General features: G+C 39.3%; 1 protein-coding gene across 7 annotated transcripts in view; it reads right to left on the reverse strand.

The window, feature by feature from the left end:
• FGFR1 (fibroblast growth factor receptor 1) overlaps nt 1–19,899 on the reverse strand; it is a 68,181-nt gene that overhangs the window by 43,924 nt on the left and 4,358 nt on the right. For 5 of the 7 annotated variants that reach the window (XM_074208839.1, XM_074208838.1, XM_074208837.1 and 2 more), the window contains exon 1: nt 10,054–10,232. In XM_074208839.1, the coding sequence (XP_074064940.1) occupies nt 10,054–10,144 (91 nt within the window). In that variant the 5' untranslated portion in view covers nt 10,145–10,232. Of the gene's footprint in view, nt 1–10,053; nt 10,239–19,899 lie in introns of those variants that run through there. The other 2 variants (XM_074208835.1, XM_074208836.1) reach the window with 1 other exon arrangement.

Consider the following 19,899-nt stretch of genomic DNA (forward strand, 5'->3'; position numbering starts at 1 on the left):
TTTCCTTTAGCCTTGGTATATATACCTTCTCACACAAAGCAGATGGACTCTTTTGCCCTCAATCTGGGAGATTTCAGAGCCTAAGCAAGGATATCATGAAAACTTGGAATCTGATATATCTAAAACTTTATATCTTCCCAAACATCCCAATCAGTGCTCTTCACAGAGTAGGTACTTAATAAAATGTTTATTGAATTAATTTTAATTGATCCATACAAAATATGCTCAGGTGTTAAGGTTGCTTTGAGGCCTCAGGTCCCTAGAATCAGATCCTAAATTCCCTCTGGATAGAAACTGGTCTCTGGCTATAGTGGCTCAGGCAATTTCAATGAAGCCTTTGTTCTCTCAGTGATTACATTAAGATAGAGAAAAGTTCTCTATGAGGCAACTCAAAGACCTGTCCCCTCAGCACAACCTCATCCTGTGAAGAATAGAATGTCATACCAGGAATTGGACACTCCTGTGTAGTCTTCTTCACCTTCGCCCAAACACACACACACACACATATATATATGTATATATATATATATATACATATATATATATATATATATATATATATATATATCTATATATCTATATCTCACCCTGCAGTTTTCTTGGAATGTTAGAACCAAAGGGAATTGGGGGAATGGGTTTCCTGAAATCACTGGGACAATGGAATTCCAATCAATAACTCCTAGTACCAGGATCTTTGGATTCCCCCAAAGGAATGAATGTATGAGAAAATATCTACTGGGAGAAATACCTTGATCTTGGGGAAAAGAATATGAAGTAATATGTTGGCTCAAACTTTGTTCTTGAGTATATAATTGTTTTTTCATTCTTACCTCCTGGTCCATTACTATCAACCTTTCTTGCTCCTTGCACATTTCATGGACTATTTAATCTGAGGTTCTCTATTCCTATACATTTGATGCCTGAGAAACACAGAAATAATTGCTCAAATAGCAGAGCTGGCTGCCCCAACAGTCACCTCCTCTTACCCAACCTATCCCAGGAGGCACAGCTGAGCCATAACATGCCGGACAGGGAAAAGGCATTGAGTTTCAAACTCTACAAGAACTAGTCTTCTTGTATTCCAGGAACAGTGGGTTGGCTCCCTTACTCCCAAACCTGGCACTCTTTGCTTATGGGCACTGCTTTGTAAATTAAGACAGTGTCATTTCATTTGACAATATCTAAATCTGACTTAGAGGTGGCGAGGTAGTTCAAAAAGACCTGAGTGCAAATCCACTCTCAAACACTTTTCTAGCTGTGGGACCCTGGGCAAGTCACTTAATCTCTGTTTGCTTTAATACATTGGAGAATTAAATGGTAAAATAGTATCTTTGTCAAGAAAATCCCAGGGAGATTATGGTCCACAGGACCACAACTGAAAAACAACTGTGACTTTATAAATCCTCTATCTATGGTAGTTGGTGAAGTCAGGTGAGGTGAATTCTGGAGGCAGGAACACAATTTGAAGCTGCAGTGGCTATAGCTCAAAAGGCATGAGGCTCTGCTTAATCTATTTGGCCACCATCACTGGGAAGAGGATTTTTGTGATATGTGTGTGAGGAACATTCCATCTTTCCACAAGAGTCAGAAGAAATGAGGCAGCTGAAATACAAGGGAGCTGGGAGAGATAGAGATTGTCCAGGACAAACTTGGGGACAGCTCGGGGCAGGGGGGGGAACGACCAGGAAGCATTTGTCTCATTTTGAGGCCCCAGGAGAGGGAGGAGGAGATGGAGTCCATGAAGGTGAACAAGGGCCCCAAAGGCCATGAGGGAATTTTTCATTGTTAAAACAAAACTGGGCCCAGCTGCTGGCTGCACTCTCTGACCCCAGGGCTCAGCCTTGCTGGATAATGGCTCCCCAAACTCACTTCCCTACCTCTCCTTCCCTGGGGTGAGGCTATCCATCATGCACCAGACACAAGCCATCACTCATTGCTTCCGGCCTGGCCAAGAACAAGCCCTCTGTCGGAGCCAGGCTGTACCCCATGACCTCTATGCAAGGGTTACAAGCTCCAAGAATTGCTGACTAGCCTTTCCAGAGGATAGTGTTGCTTTCCCTAAACACCCAAGCTCAGAAGGTAATGAACTAGTCTTTCCTTCACCCCGATTCTGGAAGGGGGGAACCCTTTTTAACAGTTTGTTCCTTTCTTCCCTCCCTGAAGACTGCCCTGAGAAATTCTTCCCCGCCTCCTCAGCTCAGAGGAGCTGGCTGGCTGGCAAAGCTCGAGTGGAAAATTGGTGAAGCTAATGAATGGTATAGCAATGCAGAAGCAGAAGCCAAGAATACAGCTCTGGAGGGACTTGGCTGCACTGCCCCAGTGTGGACAAGCATTTCACTTGCCTGTGATGCTCTGGTTTCTCCTGACCTCTTCTCTCTACTTTGGACTCAAGGAAAAACCCACTCCTTCCTAGGTTCAATAGTCATTCCCCTCCAGACAGGGAGACCTGGATTGGAGGAAATCCAGCAGCTAAACATACAGTTTCCTACTCCTACCCTCCCAGATCTTTTCCCCCACAGCCCCAAATCCATTTTTGCTCTCCAGAAGGTTATTTAACATCACCTTTTACCCCGAGTAATTTCAATGACCTTGTGGCATAGGTTGGAACTTCTTTCACCACCCAGTATGAAATGGAAGGAAAACAAACTCTCAGGCAGAAACTTCCTAGGTGGGGCAAGGGAGTGGGGCTGCCATAGGATTGGGTCCCGCCTAGCCCACCCCAGTCAGAACAATTCTCAAAATAGAGCTGAGATCTGAGTACAGAAAGGGGTGGAAAGTGATAGAGAAGAATCTCCCCTTTCAAACCTTCTCTCAAGCTTTTCTTTAATATTCTACTAGTATCCAATTAACCCTCTTCTATAGGTGCTTCTTAAATTTGGTGAGGTGATGGCAACTTGGAGGACCCCTGGAAAAGAAGGGGAATTTTAGCCCAAGGATGCAGGGGTTGCTATAAGCTTGGGGTTGGAGGGTGATGGTTTTGGCACCAGTCAACATAGCCTCTCCCTGTCATGGCAGGTTTATGCTGAAATAGAGACAAAGACCTGCTTTGTGGTCCACAGCATTCAAGAGGATGGAAGTCAGGAATGGAAACGGTCAGCTTTTCCATCTAACTGTAACTTTTCCTCCCCCTGCCCCAGCTCCTTCCACCAGATTCCTTCAATCAGGGTGGGTGGGTGGAGCTATAACCCTCCCCTTCCCCCTCCCCCTCCCCCAGTAAATCCTTTTATTGGTTGCAGGTTTCTGAGCATATAAGAAGCAAAGTATCCTGAGCCAGCCTATCCCCTTTGCTGACCCCCTCCCTACCTCCTACCCACATGTGGATCATAGAGGTCCAGAGAGGTTGTCCATATTATTGTTCTATAAGGAACAGGGCAGAACTTGAACTCTGGCTACTAAGATGCTGACTTGCCAACAATCCTGAATTCATCCCCTTTTTGTTCCCCTCTAAGGTCTAATGTTTATTTCTAAATGAAGAGAAGCAGTCTCTCCTTATTGAAATGCCTTGCCTTCCCCTTTCTCCCCTTCTCTTCCCACAACCTGTGCTCCTCTGTCCACTCTAATCCTCCCTTCAGATCCCTTATTTGTAACATAAGGACATAGGCCCTAGTAAAACATGTTTAGTGTCAGAGAGAAGAGGTGAGAGGGAGGGAGAGAGAGGGTGTTCGAGAAGAAGGGAGGGAAGGCTTTCCTGGAATTCTTATTAAACTTTCCAACGACAGCCAGAAAGTGAATACAGGCAACTCTAACCCCTCCCCACTCCCCCAGGAACATTTGTGGACTGCTAGCTAGCCAGTCTTTGCTCTAAACTGGGGGAGGGGCTTCTAATACTAACAACTGCTCAGAAATGGAACCTTTTTGTTTTTAAAGGGGGAGCTTCTCAACTCTTGATTTTAGGAGCTTGAGCTTTTTTTTGGTAGCTTTGTTTTTAGAATTTGGACAAATACTTTGCATATCAAAGAATGGTAATCCTGAAAGATATATTAGAGATCATTCTGTCCAGTCCTTTGGTGTGTCATGTGGGACCTGGTCCCTGAAACTTCTAAGGAGTTGGCTTTGGGGCCCAGAATCTCTATCGTTTTTTTTTTTAGTTTTTTTTTTTTTTTTGCAAGGCAAATGGGGTTAAGTGGCTTGCCCAAGGCCACACAGCTAGGTAATTATTAAGTGTCTGAGACTGGATTTGAACCCAGGTATTCCTGATTCCAAGGCCAGGGCTTTATCCACTACACCACCTAGCCGCCCCCCTCTATCATCTTTAAGAATTCAATTCCCATCCAAGGTTTACTATAGGAACATTCAAATTTGACCCTGCAAGTTTTTAGGTTAACACAAGACAATGGATACTGAAACAGATTTTCTTTAACCTCACAAATTGGAGAATGAACTTTTATTGGAACACGTTTATGTTCAGGAAAATTCTCCAATTTCCTTAGGGCAGTAGGCAATCCTCCCCTCTTTCAGGTCACACCTAACTTCTTTGGCTCTAACCTTTAAACAGTTCACATTTTATAAGACCAGTGACAGGAATAGGTCTGGGTTGCTCCTGGATGTGCATGATTTCCTGTTGGGTTGAACCTTATTCCCTGAGGATTCCCATGAGATCTGAGTATCTGCATGTCTTCTTAACCTCTCTCTCACTTGGTTTTCTTTCTCCTCCAATTCCCCTGTTCCCACCCCACTTTTTAAAAACCAAGTCCAGGGGCAGCTAGGTGGTGCAGTGGATAGAGCACCAGCCCTGGAGTCAGGAGGACCCGAGTTCAAACTTGACCTCAGACGCTTAATAAGCTATGTGATCTTGGGCAAATCACTTAACCCCCCAAAAAGAGATTAAAAACCCAGCCCAAGGGTCAACTCAGTCCTATGAATTCTGTCCTGAATATGGCATTCAAATAGTTGAGTATCACTGCTTCCACAACTACAAAGCTCTGAGTGTGAGTCCGTGCAAAACAAAGGTCTCATCAATTTGGCCAAGGGGATCCAGAACAAGGAGACTCCTCCACAGCTTATGTAGGAAATTCATACTTTGTTCATCTGGGAAAGGACCTAATCTAGCTCCTTTGTACACATGTCTACCACTTAAAGAAAAAAATTAAATGCTTCAAACATGGTCAATGGCAGAATCAGCATTTGAACCCAGATGTCAGGGTTCTAAATTCAACATTCTTGCTACCACATTGTTGTTATCCAGTCTTTATGACTCCATTTGGGGGGTTTCTTGGCAAATATACTGTTTGCCACTGCCTTCTCTATCTCATTTTAAAGATGAAATCATTAAGGGTGAAATGACTTGCCCAGGGTCACAAAGTAAGTGTTAGAGGCTGAATTTAAATTCAAGTTTTCCTGATTCCAAGTCCATCGAGCTATCCACTGGATCATCTAGCTGCTACTTCACTCTACCTCTATATGCTCTTAAGAACTACCCACTCTCCTAGAAGGCAAGTTATGGACATTCCTCAGTACATTGAGATAAATAAAATAAAATATTCTCTAATAATCACTAACAAACCTTGAGGAAGATTTCCAATGTTTTGGTTAGGTCTGATATGGACAATTTATGTATAGAGGTGGACAAAAGTTGCACAGAATAAATATCCCTATGACTGAAATTCTTAGATCCATTAAAAAAAAATCACCAAAATTAACTGGTAGAAAATATATGTACTTAGTCTTGTGGTACAATTGTGTTCCTGCATTTCTGTATTTAGGATCCAACATCAGCTAGGAAGGGCTGGAGTGGCCTCAACTCTTTAAGGCAGGAATCCTCAAAAAGATAGCGGCAGAATCCTCTTTAGAAGTTTCTTCAACAGAACAGTTGTAATATAAAGCCTTTAGAAATTTTTTTTTAGCTGATTAGAATTTTTTTAGCTAATGGTACCAAAAAACATATCACAGATTATAAAAAATCTATTTTCAGATTAGTTTTATTCAGTCTAACAATAATGCAAATTATTTATTCAGAAGAACCTGATTGTTTGCATCTAGCTGTTAAGTGTTTTATAATTGGAAACAACATTGGGAACAATGGTTCATTCTAAAATCTGGTTCACAACTATTGTCATTTTCCCCTTTATTTATATAAGCCAATAATGTTAGAGATAGTTTCAGTTCATATTTTCACTTGAAAATTTCAAATTTGCTACATTTTGATAAATGAAACATATGAGGAAGCATGGAAAGACCTATATAAAGAAATGTAAGAGAAACTCAGCAGTCAGTTTAGGCTACATTCATTGTATGTCTAGCTACATATCTCTACATTAATGCCTTCTTTTTTAAATGGACACATGCACATATATGCATGTAAATCCATATGTGTATTTAAAAAATAAAGGCAAGGGTAATAGAATTTCAGATAGATTTTAAAGGAAACAGAACAAAATATTTTTTAACTTGGAGCTTTCATTTAGTTTTATTATATTTTGTTAAATGCTAAGGTTTTTTATGGATTATTTTATTACTTATTTTGTATGTTTATTTGAATTTGTTTTATTAATGGATTACATTTTTTCTTAAGTTGTTAATCTTCCTTGTATGCTTTTGTAATTTTTCTATAACTAATTATTAAGGTCTACAAGGAAGCCTAAACTAGAAACAGTGTCTGCCATCTTGACATTTCCTCCAGTAGTTTGGGATTTGGTACTGCAATAAAGTTTATGGATATGTGACTCATCAAAGTAATGAATTATGAATATGCATCTCTTTATTTCACTCTTTAAATATTCTGAAATTTCTAATAATATAAACTAACAATTATTTTATATATACTTGATCAAGATACTGAAAATTGCAGATCCTTAGGTTAGACTTCAGAAGCTATCACACCTCATTTGACCCATTCCTGAAAGAGAATCCCTTTAAGGGACAAGTGATCATGCAATATTGGCTTAAAAACTTAAAAAGAGGAGGAACCCTTACCCTTTTCAGTTTTTGGATATCTCTTATCATTAGAAAAAGTTTCTAATAATTACATCAAACTTGAATCTGGTTCTCTCTACATTGTACTGATTGCTTCTGGTCTGCCCTCTGTAGCTGGAGAACAAGTAAGTCTGATACCTCCTATGTGATAGCCCCTTCTCTTTCTTTCTTTCTTTCTTTCTTTCTGTCTGTCTGTCTGTCTGTCTTTCTGTCTGTCTTTCTGTCTGTCTTTCTGTCTTTTTTTCTTGTTTTTGCAAAGCAATGGGGTTAAGTGATTTGCCACACAGCTAGGTAATTATTAAGTATCTGAGGCCAAATTTGAACTCAGGCCTTCCTGACTCCAGGGACAGTGCTCTATCAACTGCAATCTGTGCAAAAACAAAGGCCTCATCAATTTGGCCAAGGGGATCCAGAACAAGGAGACTCCTCCACAGTTTATGTATGGAATTTACACTTTGTTCAGCTGGGAAAGGACCTAAACTAGCACCACCTAAACTGTCCCAAGTGATAGCCCTTTGAATACTTGAAGATGGCTACAACTTCCTCTATAAATCCTCTCTTCTTGAGGTGAAATATTTCCAGTTCCTTCAACTGATCTTCCTATATCATGACCTCTGGTTCTTTTTATCATTATGATCAACTTCCTACCTAAAAGGTAGTACCCAGAAATGATCAAGACACAATATTAATGGGGCTATTACCTCCATAAGATAGAATATATCTGTCTTGCAATTTTCCTGTATATAGCTTGTTTGTACATATTTATTTGTATTAGATTGTGAGCCTTTGAGACCAGGGATTAGTTTATATCCTTCTTTGTATTTTGAGAGTTTAATGCAGAGCCCGGCTTGCAGCAGGCTTTCAATAAATTACTAACTGACTTTACCCACCTGAATTTATACTTCTGAAGATCATTTTGAAAATTTTTTCATCTTTATGTATTTATTTTTTTAATGCTAAGTTCAAAAGATCAACTAAAGCAGGGATATCCAACCTTTTAGCTTTTCTGAGCTATCACCTAACAAAAAATCCTCAATGGTGGAAAACAGAGTTCAATACCCATTCATGAATACAATGGCAGCAGCGGTTTGGACAAACCTGAACAAGACCATACATAGAGCATACATGATAGATTCTAGACCTGTAACACTGTCACTTTTTTAATCGTAAGATAGATTATGACCCATGATAGATCCCAAAAAGCCTCTATACCACAGAAAAAGATTCTAACTGTTGACAGCCCATTGTATGAAAACCATAGTGAATGGGTGGATCTGAACCAGTTAGCCAGTTAGCATTGATTAAGAACCTACCAGGTGGCAGACACTGGAGATAGTATGTTCTGAGCCCTCTAGTTTCCAGGGAACAGAGTTTGAGTACCTTCTTCCCTAAGGTACTCTCTCAAGTAAATAATATAGGGAACCACCTGAATAATCCTATCAATCACCAGTGCATACTTCAAGGCTGATTGTAGGAGAGCTCATTTCCCAATAGTATGCTCTACTTCAAAGATTAGACATCCATCCACTTCTCCTCCAATAACACTATTACCTCCATTTCAGATAATTTTCCAACTCTAGTCTCTGATACTTCTTCACCCGTACTCAAGTCAACAAGCTATCAGGCTCCCTGTTGTATAAATTGTGACTTGCTACAAAACATATAGGGGTCTTTTTCTTGAGAAACTTACAATCAAGTGAGGGAAATTGAAGGTAGGGGAATATAAGCTATGTATGAAGATTGTATAAGGAAGATGGGGACAAAGTACCAGGAGTATTCCAAGGGAGAAAATACTGAAATTCCTCCTTGGTTCCCTTTTCATCTCCCACCCCACCTTGCAAACACAAATTCATTTCATTTTCTACCATCATTCAAACAAATGAAACTCCATCTCTAACAAAAAGTAAGGATCTTTTTGATGACTCTTCCTATTTTAAACAGAGAAAGTCTACTAAGCCTCCATATTTACCTTCCACTATGACTTCCATTTTTGGATGCAGTTTATCTGCATTGTATTGGACTGATACCTTTGATGTTGGTTCATATGGATGTTATTTATATCTGTCTTCAGTGTCATCTTATACCATAAAGCCTCTTGACATCAAGGGTCTGTGAACATCTTTGAACAGTCTTGCAAAGCACCATATTCAGGAGAGTCTGTCTGATACATGCACTTGACAAAGATATATGTATTCAAGAGCATTATGAGATGAAGGAAACTTATGCTTAATTGATATGCTTATCAGAAGCCGTTAAATGATACCTATTATTAATGATTCCAAATTTCTGAGAGCTCAAGCTTCAGGCTCTGCTCCCAGAATCTCTGCAAATTAATTTCCACTTATCTGCAGTTCTCTGGCCTTTTCTTTTGCTTTTTTTTCAGTCCATTCTCTTTTGACTCACTGCAGATTGATACTATTCTCATAGAGCCCATTACTCCCACTGGGTTATGGAAACTCTTGAGGTCCTTCAGACTTGCATGTGTCCCAAGATAGTTAGTAAGTATGTCTGTGAGTTGTAATTTGTAGCCCTAGGAGGCCTATTGTTAGGTACCCAGGAAACAACTACTGCTTTCTTTTGGACAAATTTGTTCCCAAAAAAGCCTTCATCCACAGAAAGAGAAGAAAAGTGGGCTGGGTAAAATCCCACCTAATCTGAGCCAAGTGCTAAGTGAGCATTCATACCATTCATTTATTTTGAAGTCTGACAATCAGGATACTCTGATCTTACTCAGAACTTTAAAATGTTTTCATGTCTCTTAGGCAAGGAAGTGGGCTCCAAAATCACCAACCAAAACCATCTTCCTCCAGCTGTAGGAGCATAAAGAGCACAGGATTCCTTCCTTCAACCACATACCACCACATACTTCAGTAAGGTCTCCAATCCCAATAATGTGAGACCTTATCCAAATAGACTGTAATTCAGATGCCATAAGATTTTTTTTTTCCCAAAGAAAACAAGACCCCTTCTTAGCCCTGAGACTGCTCCTCCTCAATAAATCTGGGGATCTCTGTCCCCAACATTTCTTAGGTCATAATCAGAGGCTGAATGCTGAGATTCCATATCTCTAAGCAATCATATTTGGACCAAAGGCCCACAGCTCTTTCTTGGCTGGCCCCAGAAAGGCCTTGTTTCTCTTACCTTGTTCAGGCAAGGTTGGGGCTGGTCTGGCAGTGCAGAGTGTGGCTGTGACCAGCACAGCCCAGAAAAGGAGGCCCTTCCAGCTCCACATCCCAGTTCTGCAATTACAGATTGGTGACAAGGCTCCACACCTCCATGGGGACTCTACCCGATTCTTGGGCTTGACCCAACTTCTCAAGAAGTACCTGGAGAAAAGAAGATCAGAAAATGATGAGGTAACATTAGGTGCAGAAGAAAATAGTAAGGTTGGGTAGATGGGTAGAGGGGGCTCCTAAACTATATTGTCATTTTCTCCAAGCTATGCTTAAAGGAAGAACTTGTTTAGGTGTGGAGGATTAGAGTATCCTGGTTATCCCTGTCCTGGTACTAGATTCCAGGCATCTAACTTTTTTTGTTTTTAGGCTTTTTTTTTTTTTTTGCAAGGCAATGGGGTTAAGTGGCTTGCCCAAGGCCACACAGCTAGGTAATTATTAAGTGTCTGAGGCCGGATTTGAACTCGGGTATTCCTGACTCCAGGGCTGGTGCTCTATCTACTGCGCCACCTAGATGCCCTTAACTTTTTTTTTTAAGTCTGGGTCTTCCACCTTGCCCTATTTAGAAGTATAGGGGCTACTTATAGACCTATTTTCACTCCTGATTGCTTTGACCCACTTCAATTCTGATGTAGGTTTGTTCATTGCTCCTTGGGCAATATTTGAACCCTGTCCCAGGGGCTCAAAACATTGCTACTGAACTTAGTTTGGCAAGACCTCTGAATAGATTACTGCAACTCAAAACTACTAGGCTCTAAAGATCCATCAGCCTCAGCCTCTCCAGTGGATAAGATTATGGGTGTGCAACATCATGCTCACCCTTTCTAAACATAGTATAAACAGCTGTATACTGTTGTGTGTGTGTGTGTGTGTGTGTATATATACACATATATGTACTGTATATACAGAATAACTATATATATAGAATATAGTTATATATATATATACATAGGGTATACAAAATGCACATACTATATGAAGCATAAATGTAGTATATATTTAAAATGGTGTATATACAGATATATACATATAAATACACATACATTTACAAATTCCCACATATATATACTAGGTATATAGTTATTTTTCAGTCATGTCTGACTCTTTGTGACCCCATTTGGGGTTTTCTTGGCAAAGACAGTGCAATGATTTGCCATTTCCTTCCCCATTCCCCACTTCATTTTACAGAAGAGGAGACTGAGGCAAACCATTAAATAACTTGCCTAGGGTCATACCTCTAGTAAAATGTCTAAAGCCAAATTTGAACTCAGGTCTCCCTGACTCCAGGGCCAGCACTTTTTCCATTGTATCACCTAGCCACCCATATAGACAAGATAGATATTCTATATTTGCCATTCTACCTTTGACTCAAAATCAAAAAAGCTTAAAGAATTTTACCACAAAGTTGCCCCTAAGGCTAGAATTCCAGGAAACCCAGGGCTATATAGGTAGCTTTGCTGAGTTAAGTATCACTTGATCAAAAGTTTTACAAACCCTTTTCAGGCGAAGGAGGAGGGTGGAAGAAAATCACAAGTATCCTAATGATGATCCCAATGCCTAGCTGATCAGTTGGCTAGAATTCTGGACTTGAAGTAAAGGAAGAAATTACTGAACCTGGAGTCCATAGGAAAAACTGAATGCAAATACAAGCTTCAGATACTAGCTGTGTGACCCTGGACAAGTCACTTAACATATATCTTCCAGTTCCCTCATCTGTAAAATGGAGATAATATTAATAATATCTTCTTCCCAGAGTAGTTGTGAGGACCAAATGAAATAATTTGTTAAGCTAAATATAAATAAATGCTATTTTCTAAAATTATAATCATCATAACAATCACCCAGAGAGCCAATTCCTTGGTGTTATATGGATAAAACATGGTAGAGAGGTAGCTAGGTGGAACACAAGACTTGGAGTCCGAAAGTACAGAATTCAATCTAGTTTTAGATAATTATCAACTGTGTGACTCTGGGCAAGTCACTTAACTTCTGTCTGTCTATTTCCTCATTTGTAAAATGAGGAATAAAACATATTTGCTATACTATTATCATGACCAAAATCCACTTAGAAAACCAGTTTTTCTAGAGGTGATTAATGGAATGAGTGTGGTGAACAGAAAAGAACAATGATTAAAAATCCTACATTCTAATTTACCATTCTGCAAAATATTATCATTTTAATTTTTCTGAGCCTCAGTTTGCTATTTCTAAAATGAGAAAGTGGACACAACTAATTTCTACATTTCTTTCCCACTCTAAATCCTTTGATACTATGAAGTAACTTAAGCATTCTTGACCTCAGATTCTTCATTTGTAAAATGAAAAAGAAATTGGGTTAGATTACTTACAGACCTAAAATTTCTTTTGGTTTTAAGATTCTTTGATCCTATGAATAAGGAGAAACTACTAGCTCTCATTTACCAGAAGGGTCCCAAACCTTTCCAGGCACTTAGATATTATCATGGAACTATTGGATGAACTTAAGTCTGGAAGTTGGTGGCTGATGCTTAAGGATGATTAGGAAGAAATACAGGACCTAGAAGAGCCTTTGGAAGTCTTATAGCACATTTTATTAAACAGAAAACTCATATACGGGGGTGGGGGGAGAGGGTATCTCCAAGGTCTTACTGATACTACTCAAATCTTAGTCTCCTGAGTGTCAATCCAGGGCTCTTTCAACAATACTCTACTGTCTGCTTAATAGGGTAGATCTGTGGGCATGACTCAAAGATGGCTCATTGTTGGTTCTTGGCCAAAAACATATCACCTCTATGATTGCCTTTCTACAATTCTCCAAGTAGTGAAGACAAAAGCAAGACCTTATACTGCTCAGGGAACAACTCATTGCCTTTAAATACTTAGAAAACAATAGGTCTCCTGGGTATTGGGCAGATCTATCTATTTATCTGTCTGTCTGTCTACCTATTTGCAGGATATAGCTATATATTTATGTATATCTATCTATAGGATAAAACATATTTTTGTCTATCTGGAGGATTACATAAATATAGATAAGTAGGTGGATAAGTAGAGACATAGTTTTACATAAATGTATTATTTAACATTTATATAGTATTTAAAAATTAGCAAATTTCTTTATATGCGTTACTTCATTTAAGCTGAACTGTCCTATTATTATCATCCTTTTTTTTACAGATGAGGAAATGAAGGGAAGAAAAAGTTATGTGACTTAGCCAGTGTCACATATATTATTAAGTCTAAGGCAGGATTTGAATTCTTGTCTTCCTGACTCCAGATTTAGTCCTCAATCTACTGTGCCACATATGCAGACACACAAAAATCCACACATGCATACAACCAGGTGGCTTTCATTCTAAATGCTCTGAGAAGCCATCTAAATTATTTAGAGAATCCACCTCCCTAGAACAGGCCCTACTGTGATACATTGACCTTGCTTCTCCCCCCTGAGCTGGGCTGGGCCCCCTGCAAGTGAGTCAGTGCTGGCTGGCAGCAGACTCTTATGAATTCTTGGCTTCGGGTGCATGTTCTTTTGAGTGAGCAGAGAGAGTGAGTGAGCAGGCTTGTGTTCACACACACACACACACACACACACACACACACACATCTGTCCCCACTCTTCACCATAACTTCAGTTCATTTCAGCTAAGGGGGCTGCATCATGACAGGTAGTAAACAACTGAGAATCATTCACAGAAATTTTCCCTCTCTTTTCTTTTTCCTGATCCTGGGAGTTCTGTTCCAGATATTCAGAAAGCACTTACTGATCTTCCATTTTAGACATAGGCAAGAAAGTCTCAACTCCCCAACACCATCAACTTCAAAAATGCTAATCCCCTGGCTTTTTAATTTATTTGTTTGTTGGGATAATATGATTTCAAGGGTCCAGGGAGATCCCCAGTGAGGTACCTCTCTTTCTCAATGTACATCAGCCACTACTCTGAAAGTCATATACTTAGAAGGTTCCCTGGTCCTAAGAAATTAAGTGACCTGCCTAGGGCTGCATAGCTATTTGTGTCTAAGGCTAGATTTGAATGCAGGATGTCCAGGTTTTGAGGTTTATTCCCTATTTATCAGACCCATGGCAATACAAAATCATGTCTCAAATTATTCTTTCCCACACACAATGGTGAGGCCCAACAAAGGCCTAAGAGTCCAAAGGATGTCCACAGGGTCCCCCTGATATCTCCTTTCATCTGTGAGATGAGGAAGGCAGAGGGGGAACAAAAAGGAGAGAATATTTCAAGCCATTTTCTCAGAGTTCAAGTTTCATCTTTTTCCAAATTCAGCTTTAAAACAAGAAAACAAGCTATGTGATCATGGTCTTTCTTCAGTTTCGTTATCAGTAAAAATAGGATGCTGGTCTAGAAATTAAGAAAATTAATTTAGACCATTAGACTCTTAGGAGTTATATACTGAATCCATTAGACATGTTCTGCCTAGCTTCCCACTGTCCTTTGCCACCTTCAAATATTGCATGGTTCATCAGATACACTACTAACATCCAGAAAAAACAATTATAAAAGGAGAGCTGCAAAGATTCTCATAATGCAACCTTTGTAATAAGTCATAAGGTACTTAAAGTTAATAAAATGTTCCATATGTCATTTCATTTGATCCTCACCACAACCTGGTGAATGAAGTAGGTAGTATGAATATTATTCCCATTTTATAAATGAGAATATGGAGGTTAAGTGATTTATCTAGGATCACAAATAAGTGTCAGAGTAGGGTTATCAAATCAGATTCTTCCAAATTCTGAGTCCAACACTCTTTCTATATAACATATTGTCTTCAGTGTGAAGGTCCTTGGAAACTTTCACCATCTCCTTCAGGTCCTCTTGTCCACTTTGCATTAACTAATGAATTTTTACAACCCATTTGGAAGATCTGAATTCCTTATACAGAGCTTCTCTGTGGTACATGGTTGTTTGTAAATACTCTTCCAAAGAAGCAGCATAAAACTGGCTTTAATGCCCACTAGAGGACTTTTGTCCCTATGAAACATCCTATACAGTTCTAAGGGACACTATTTTTGGTTTCCACAATTCTTGTCATGTTTCTCAAGGTTCTAAAGTCAAATTTTGATTAGCCCAAAGGACTCAGATATGATACTGAGACACTCTGAAGGTCTCATTGAAGAACTTTAGGATTGATTGTTCAGTATGGGAAACACTGACACAGGATTGCCCAGCACAGTGTGCCCTCATCAGTGAGGGGGTTGCACTCTATGAGGAAGGCAGAATTGAAGCAGCTCAAAGTAAGTATGACATCCTTAAGTTTAGAGTATCCACCCCAGGTATTCACATGGACTATTTGTGCCCAAATTCTGTGGGTAGAGAGTTCTGATCCCATATTGGTCTGATCAGCCAGAGTTGGACACTGTCATTTGTCTCAAACAGAGTGATGTCATTTTGATCTTCTTCCATAATGAAGGACAAGAACCAACCAGCATACAATGAGTAGGGAATAAGGTCTTTTATCAAAAAGGGAGCAGGAAAGAGAGACTCTTCTAAACAATCTATGATTCTGTGCTGGTTGAAGAAAGCCATATCTTAGTAAAAGAAAGATGAACTGATTGAGGAGCCTTGGGAAACATTAGAGAAAAAAATAGGACACCACTCTTCTATTATTCTTAAATAATGTAGAGAATGGGGAGTAAGAAAATCTGGATACTAATCCTGGTTTTTGGCTTTGCCACTATGTGGGGCAAATCATTCCTCTCTGACCTTCCATTTCCTCATATCAAGCATGGGGTCTAGACCAGAAGTCAGGCAGAAGGTCTCATGTTCTTCCAGATCAGAAACTGTACAATACTATAATGACTCTCTTGAAGGGAAGCTCTGGGATGACCAATGGATGCTGGCAGAACACATGGCCTACTCCATTAAGAAAATTAACATGGGGTGGCTAGGTGGCGCAGTGGATAGAGCACTGGTCCTGGAGTCAGGAGGACCTGAGTTCAAATCTTGCCTCAGATACTTAATAATTACCTAGCTGTATTGGCCTTGGGCAAGCCACTTAACCCCACTGTCTTGCAAAAAGAAAAAAAAAATTAAGGAACTGGCTTCAGGTCACTTTCTCTGTAAGAGATAGAATGTTGAAGGGTAGGACAATCCAAAATCCCAAATTTACGCAGACATAATCCTAGTCTGGGGAGTTAGATAGTACAAAGAGAGAAATTCTCTCAACTTCTTTAGTCTTGCAGGCCAAGAAGTAACAATAAGAGCGACCTCCTGGATTCAGGGATATAAATTTTTCTGCTTAAAAACAAAAGTAAAAAGAGCACTGGATGTGAAATCAGAGATCCTGAATTTAACTTCTGATTCTGCTACTTAATAGCTTTGGGATTTAGGACATATCAGGGAATCATAAATCTACAGCTGGAAGGGACCTCACTTTGCATTTCTGGGACTTGGTTTTCTCACCTGTAAAATGAAGAGGGTAGACTAGATAACCTGTTAAGGAAGGTCCTTTCTGGCTATAAATTTGTATTCCCATGATCTTATGAAAAATGGTCACCTTTCCCAAAAGAGATTAGGGGGGAAAAATCCTCAAATTTAGGGAGTGGTTGATGTGAACATATAGCAAACATTTGAAAGAGATTATGCAGTTCAGCTTGCAAAATTTTTGTTTAACTCAAGGAAAACCCTAATATTTTTCTGAAGTCTGTACAAACAGGATCCAAATGTCCTTGGGAAGAAATACTTTTCTCACTGCTTCAAAGATCTCTGATTTCCTCTGTGGGGATATTTTTTCTACCAACATAGATCACAACCCCTTCATACCTGGTTTTCATAGAATCGTAGGTTTAGAACTAGAAGGGAAATTGGCTTCCATAGAACTGAACTCCTTCATCTTCATCTTCATGAATAAAATTAGTCCAGGAAGCTTAAGTGGCTTCACAGAATCAAGAGTTAGAAGGGATCTCAGTGGACAGCTAGGTCAACCCCAGCCCCACCCATATTAAGATTCAAAGGTAGAATTTGAACCCAGATACTTGACTCAAACATTCTTTCCACTATATTGAACTGCTTCCTGAATTGATATGGCAGAAAAAAAATATATCATTATCTGGTAGCCATCATCCTTGTGTTAATTCCCTTTGAATTTAGCAAGGTTGTACATGGACAACATGCCAGTAATCCATCACTGGGCCTTTTGAAGTCTTTCCAGCTTGGGAGTATTTGCTAGGACTTGTGTTTCTCTGGAATAATCTTTAATGCAAGGTCACCTTCTATACCACAATGAGGCATGGGGTAAAATAGGTATATAAAAATAGTAACAATAATAAAGAAGCCCTGCCATGTTCTAGGGCCAAATGAAGTAATCTCATCTTAAAGGTCAGAATCTGGATAAAACTATTTAGAATATATCTGGGCAAGTAACAACAACAATAACAAACATTTTTATGACAGTTATTATGGGCCAAATACTATGCCAAGTGTATTTCAATTATTATCTCATTTGATCCTCACAACAACCCTGGGAGGAAAGGGTTGTTATGATCCCCATTTTACAGAGAAGGAAACTGATGTCAAAAAAAGTTAAGTGACTTGCCCTGGATCACACAGCTAGGAAATATCTGAGGATGGATTAGAACTAGGGTCTTGGGGGCGGCTAGGTGGCACAGTGGATAGAGCACCGGCCCTGGAGTGAGGAGTACCTGAGTTCAAATCCAGCCTCAGACAGTTAATAATTACCTAGCTGTGTGGCCTTGGGCAAGCCACTTAACCCCATTGCCTTGCAAAAAATCTAAAAAAATAAAATAAAGAACTAGGGTCTTCCTGAATCCAGAGCTACCCACTTTACCACCTAGTTGCCCAGTCAGAGATTTGTTTTCTGTTTTTTCCAGAACAGATAAGTGATATTTAGTAATTGTAGGGAGATCAACAGTAGGACAGCTAGTTGGCAAGGTGGATAAAGTGCTGAGCCTGGAGTCAGGAAGACCTGAGTTCAAATGGAGGAGCAGCAAACCACTCCAGTATCCTTACCAAGGAAATCCCAAATGGGGTCACAGAAGAGTCAGACATAACTGAAAACAAGTAAACAATAACAATAACAAAATACATAGCCAGACATACTGAAATGAGCACAGTAACAAAATCTCTATGTTGGTACAGGCTGGCACTTGGTTTCCTACTTATATAAGTACATAAGAAACCATCTCACACACACATTATGTGTATATATATATATATATATATATATATATATATATATATATATATTCTACTTAAATAGAAAAGTCTGGGTCTAAAGTAGATGACAGCTTGAAAAAAGAAGCATCTTAGGAAAGCTAGGTATGAAATCCTCTCAGTAATTCCTAGAATCCTATCTAAAATTATAGGGATAAAGTACCTAATAATATCTATTAACCAAAATTTTTTTACTGTACTCCATTCAGATCTCTTATACAGCCCATAGGAAGAACAATTTAAGATGAATTCCCTAAGAGAAAGTTAACTCCTCTCAAGTTAGTTCAGGCCTTTCATAAGTTAATTCTATCTGCTTTTTTTCCTCATGTATCAATACATTTAACTTTTGAAGTACAAAAAGGGAAGTTCCTTAACTTTTCTAAATAAGTCCCTGGACCAGCATGACCCAAAAAGGTCATGAATAGGAGATAAGAATAAAGATGGAAAGCAGGTACTGGATAAAGTTTAGACTTTTAGGTAGAAGTCCTCACCTCAAAATCTGGACTTGTTATTTATAAGACTTCTCTGGATGACTTTGAACAAGTTACTTACTCTTTGGTTCTTGTTTCCTTTTTTTTTTTAAATTCAGAGTTGGCCCATCTGTGCTCTAAGGTTCTTTTCCACCTAGATCTTAAGTTTCAATGGTCTGTATCCCTCAACAGTTATCAGTGACCCAAGCATATATGAACCAGCTTTTATCCTAAGCATTGGCTTTATATAGTAGTTTTTATTTTAAAAATGGTAAAAATAAGTAGGGCTGGGAGGTGGGAATGGGGTCTTCAAATTGAATGGGATTCTGGCTCAGGTGGGTCTAAAAAAGAGGACTGTGAATTCCTTTCCAACATCTAGGGCTCTTTCCAAATTAAGTTAGATTATTTATAATAATATATTTATATAGGTCTTACTATTGTGCCAGACACTGTGCTAAGCAGGATTGCACTTAGGTCTTCCTGGTTTTATCTATAACAGTGAAAACTGGGGGCACGGATAATGAATAAATAGACTGTTGTAGTAACCCAAGGAGAAGTTGAAGCCCTAGAGGAAAGAGTTGGTCTTGCTGGGCACCCTTTATTTTAAAGACAACCAATGACATCAAAGGGTTATGTCTCGACTTAGGCAGAGTTGCACAATGTCAACTTTCTTGGGAAAGTTCAATGGCAAGGCAAAAGTCAGAACAACAGGTGATGACCTGGGATGAAGTGGATGACCTCAGAGTCTTCCATTTCCCTCAGGCTGGTCTTTGAAGACCACAGAAGGAATTTCTTCTCTGTACACTAACTTCGTGATTCTAGTACTTCCCTAAGGCTTAGTTTCCTCATCTATAAAATGGAGAATATTATTTTTTGCACTTTCTACCTATCTGTTCAAGGTTGTGATGAGGGAAAGTACTCAATAGAAATGTGAATAATGGAGTAATTACTTGATGCTATGGAATAATTAATAACTATGTTCAGTTTTGTCCAACTCTTCTTGACTTCATGGATCATGACATGCCAATATTGTCCATTGGGTTTTCTTGTCAAGTATTTTCTTCTGTAGAATGAGGCAAATAGAGACTTGCTAAAGGATCATACAGTCACTGAGTCAGTTAGTATCTAAGGGCCCATCTGAACTCAGGTCTTTCTGACTCCAGGCCC

Source organism: Macrotis lagotis, chromosome 1 (assembly GCF_037893015.1).
Source record: "Macrotis lagotis isolate mMagLag1 chromosome 1, bilby.v1.9.chrom.fasta, whole genome shotgun sequence".
In the NCBI taxonomy this organism is placed as follows: Eukaryota; Metazoa; Chordata; class Mammalia; order Peramelemorphia; family Peramelidae; genus Macrotis; species Macrotis lagotis.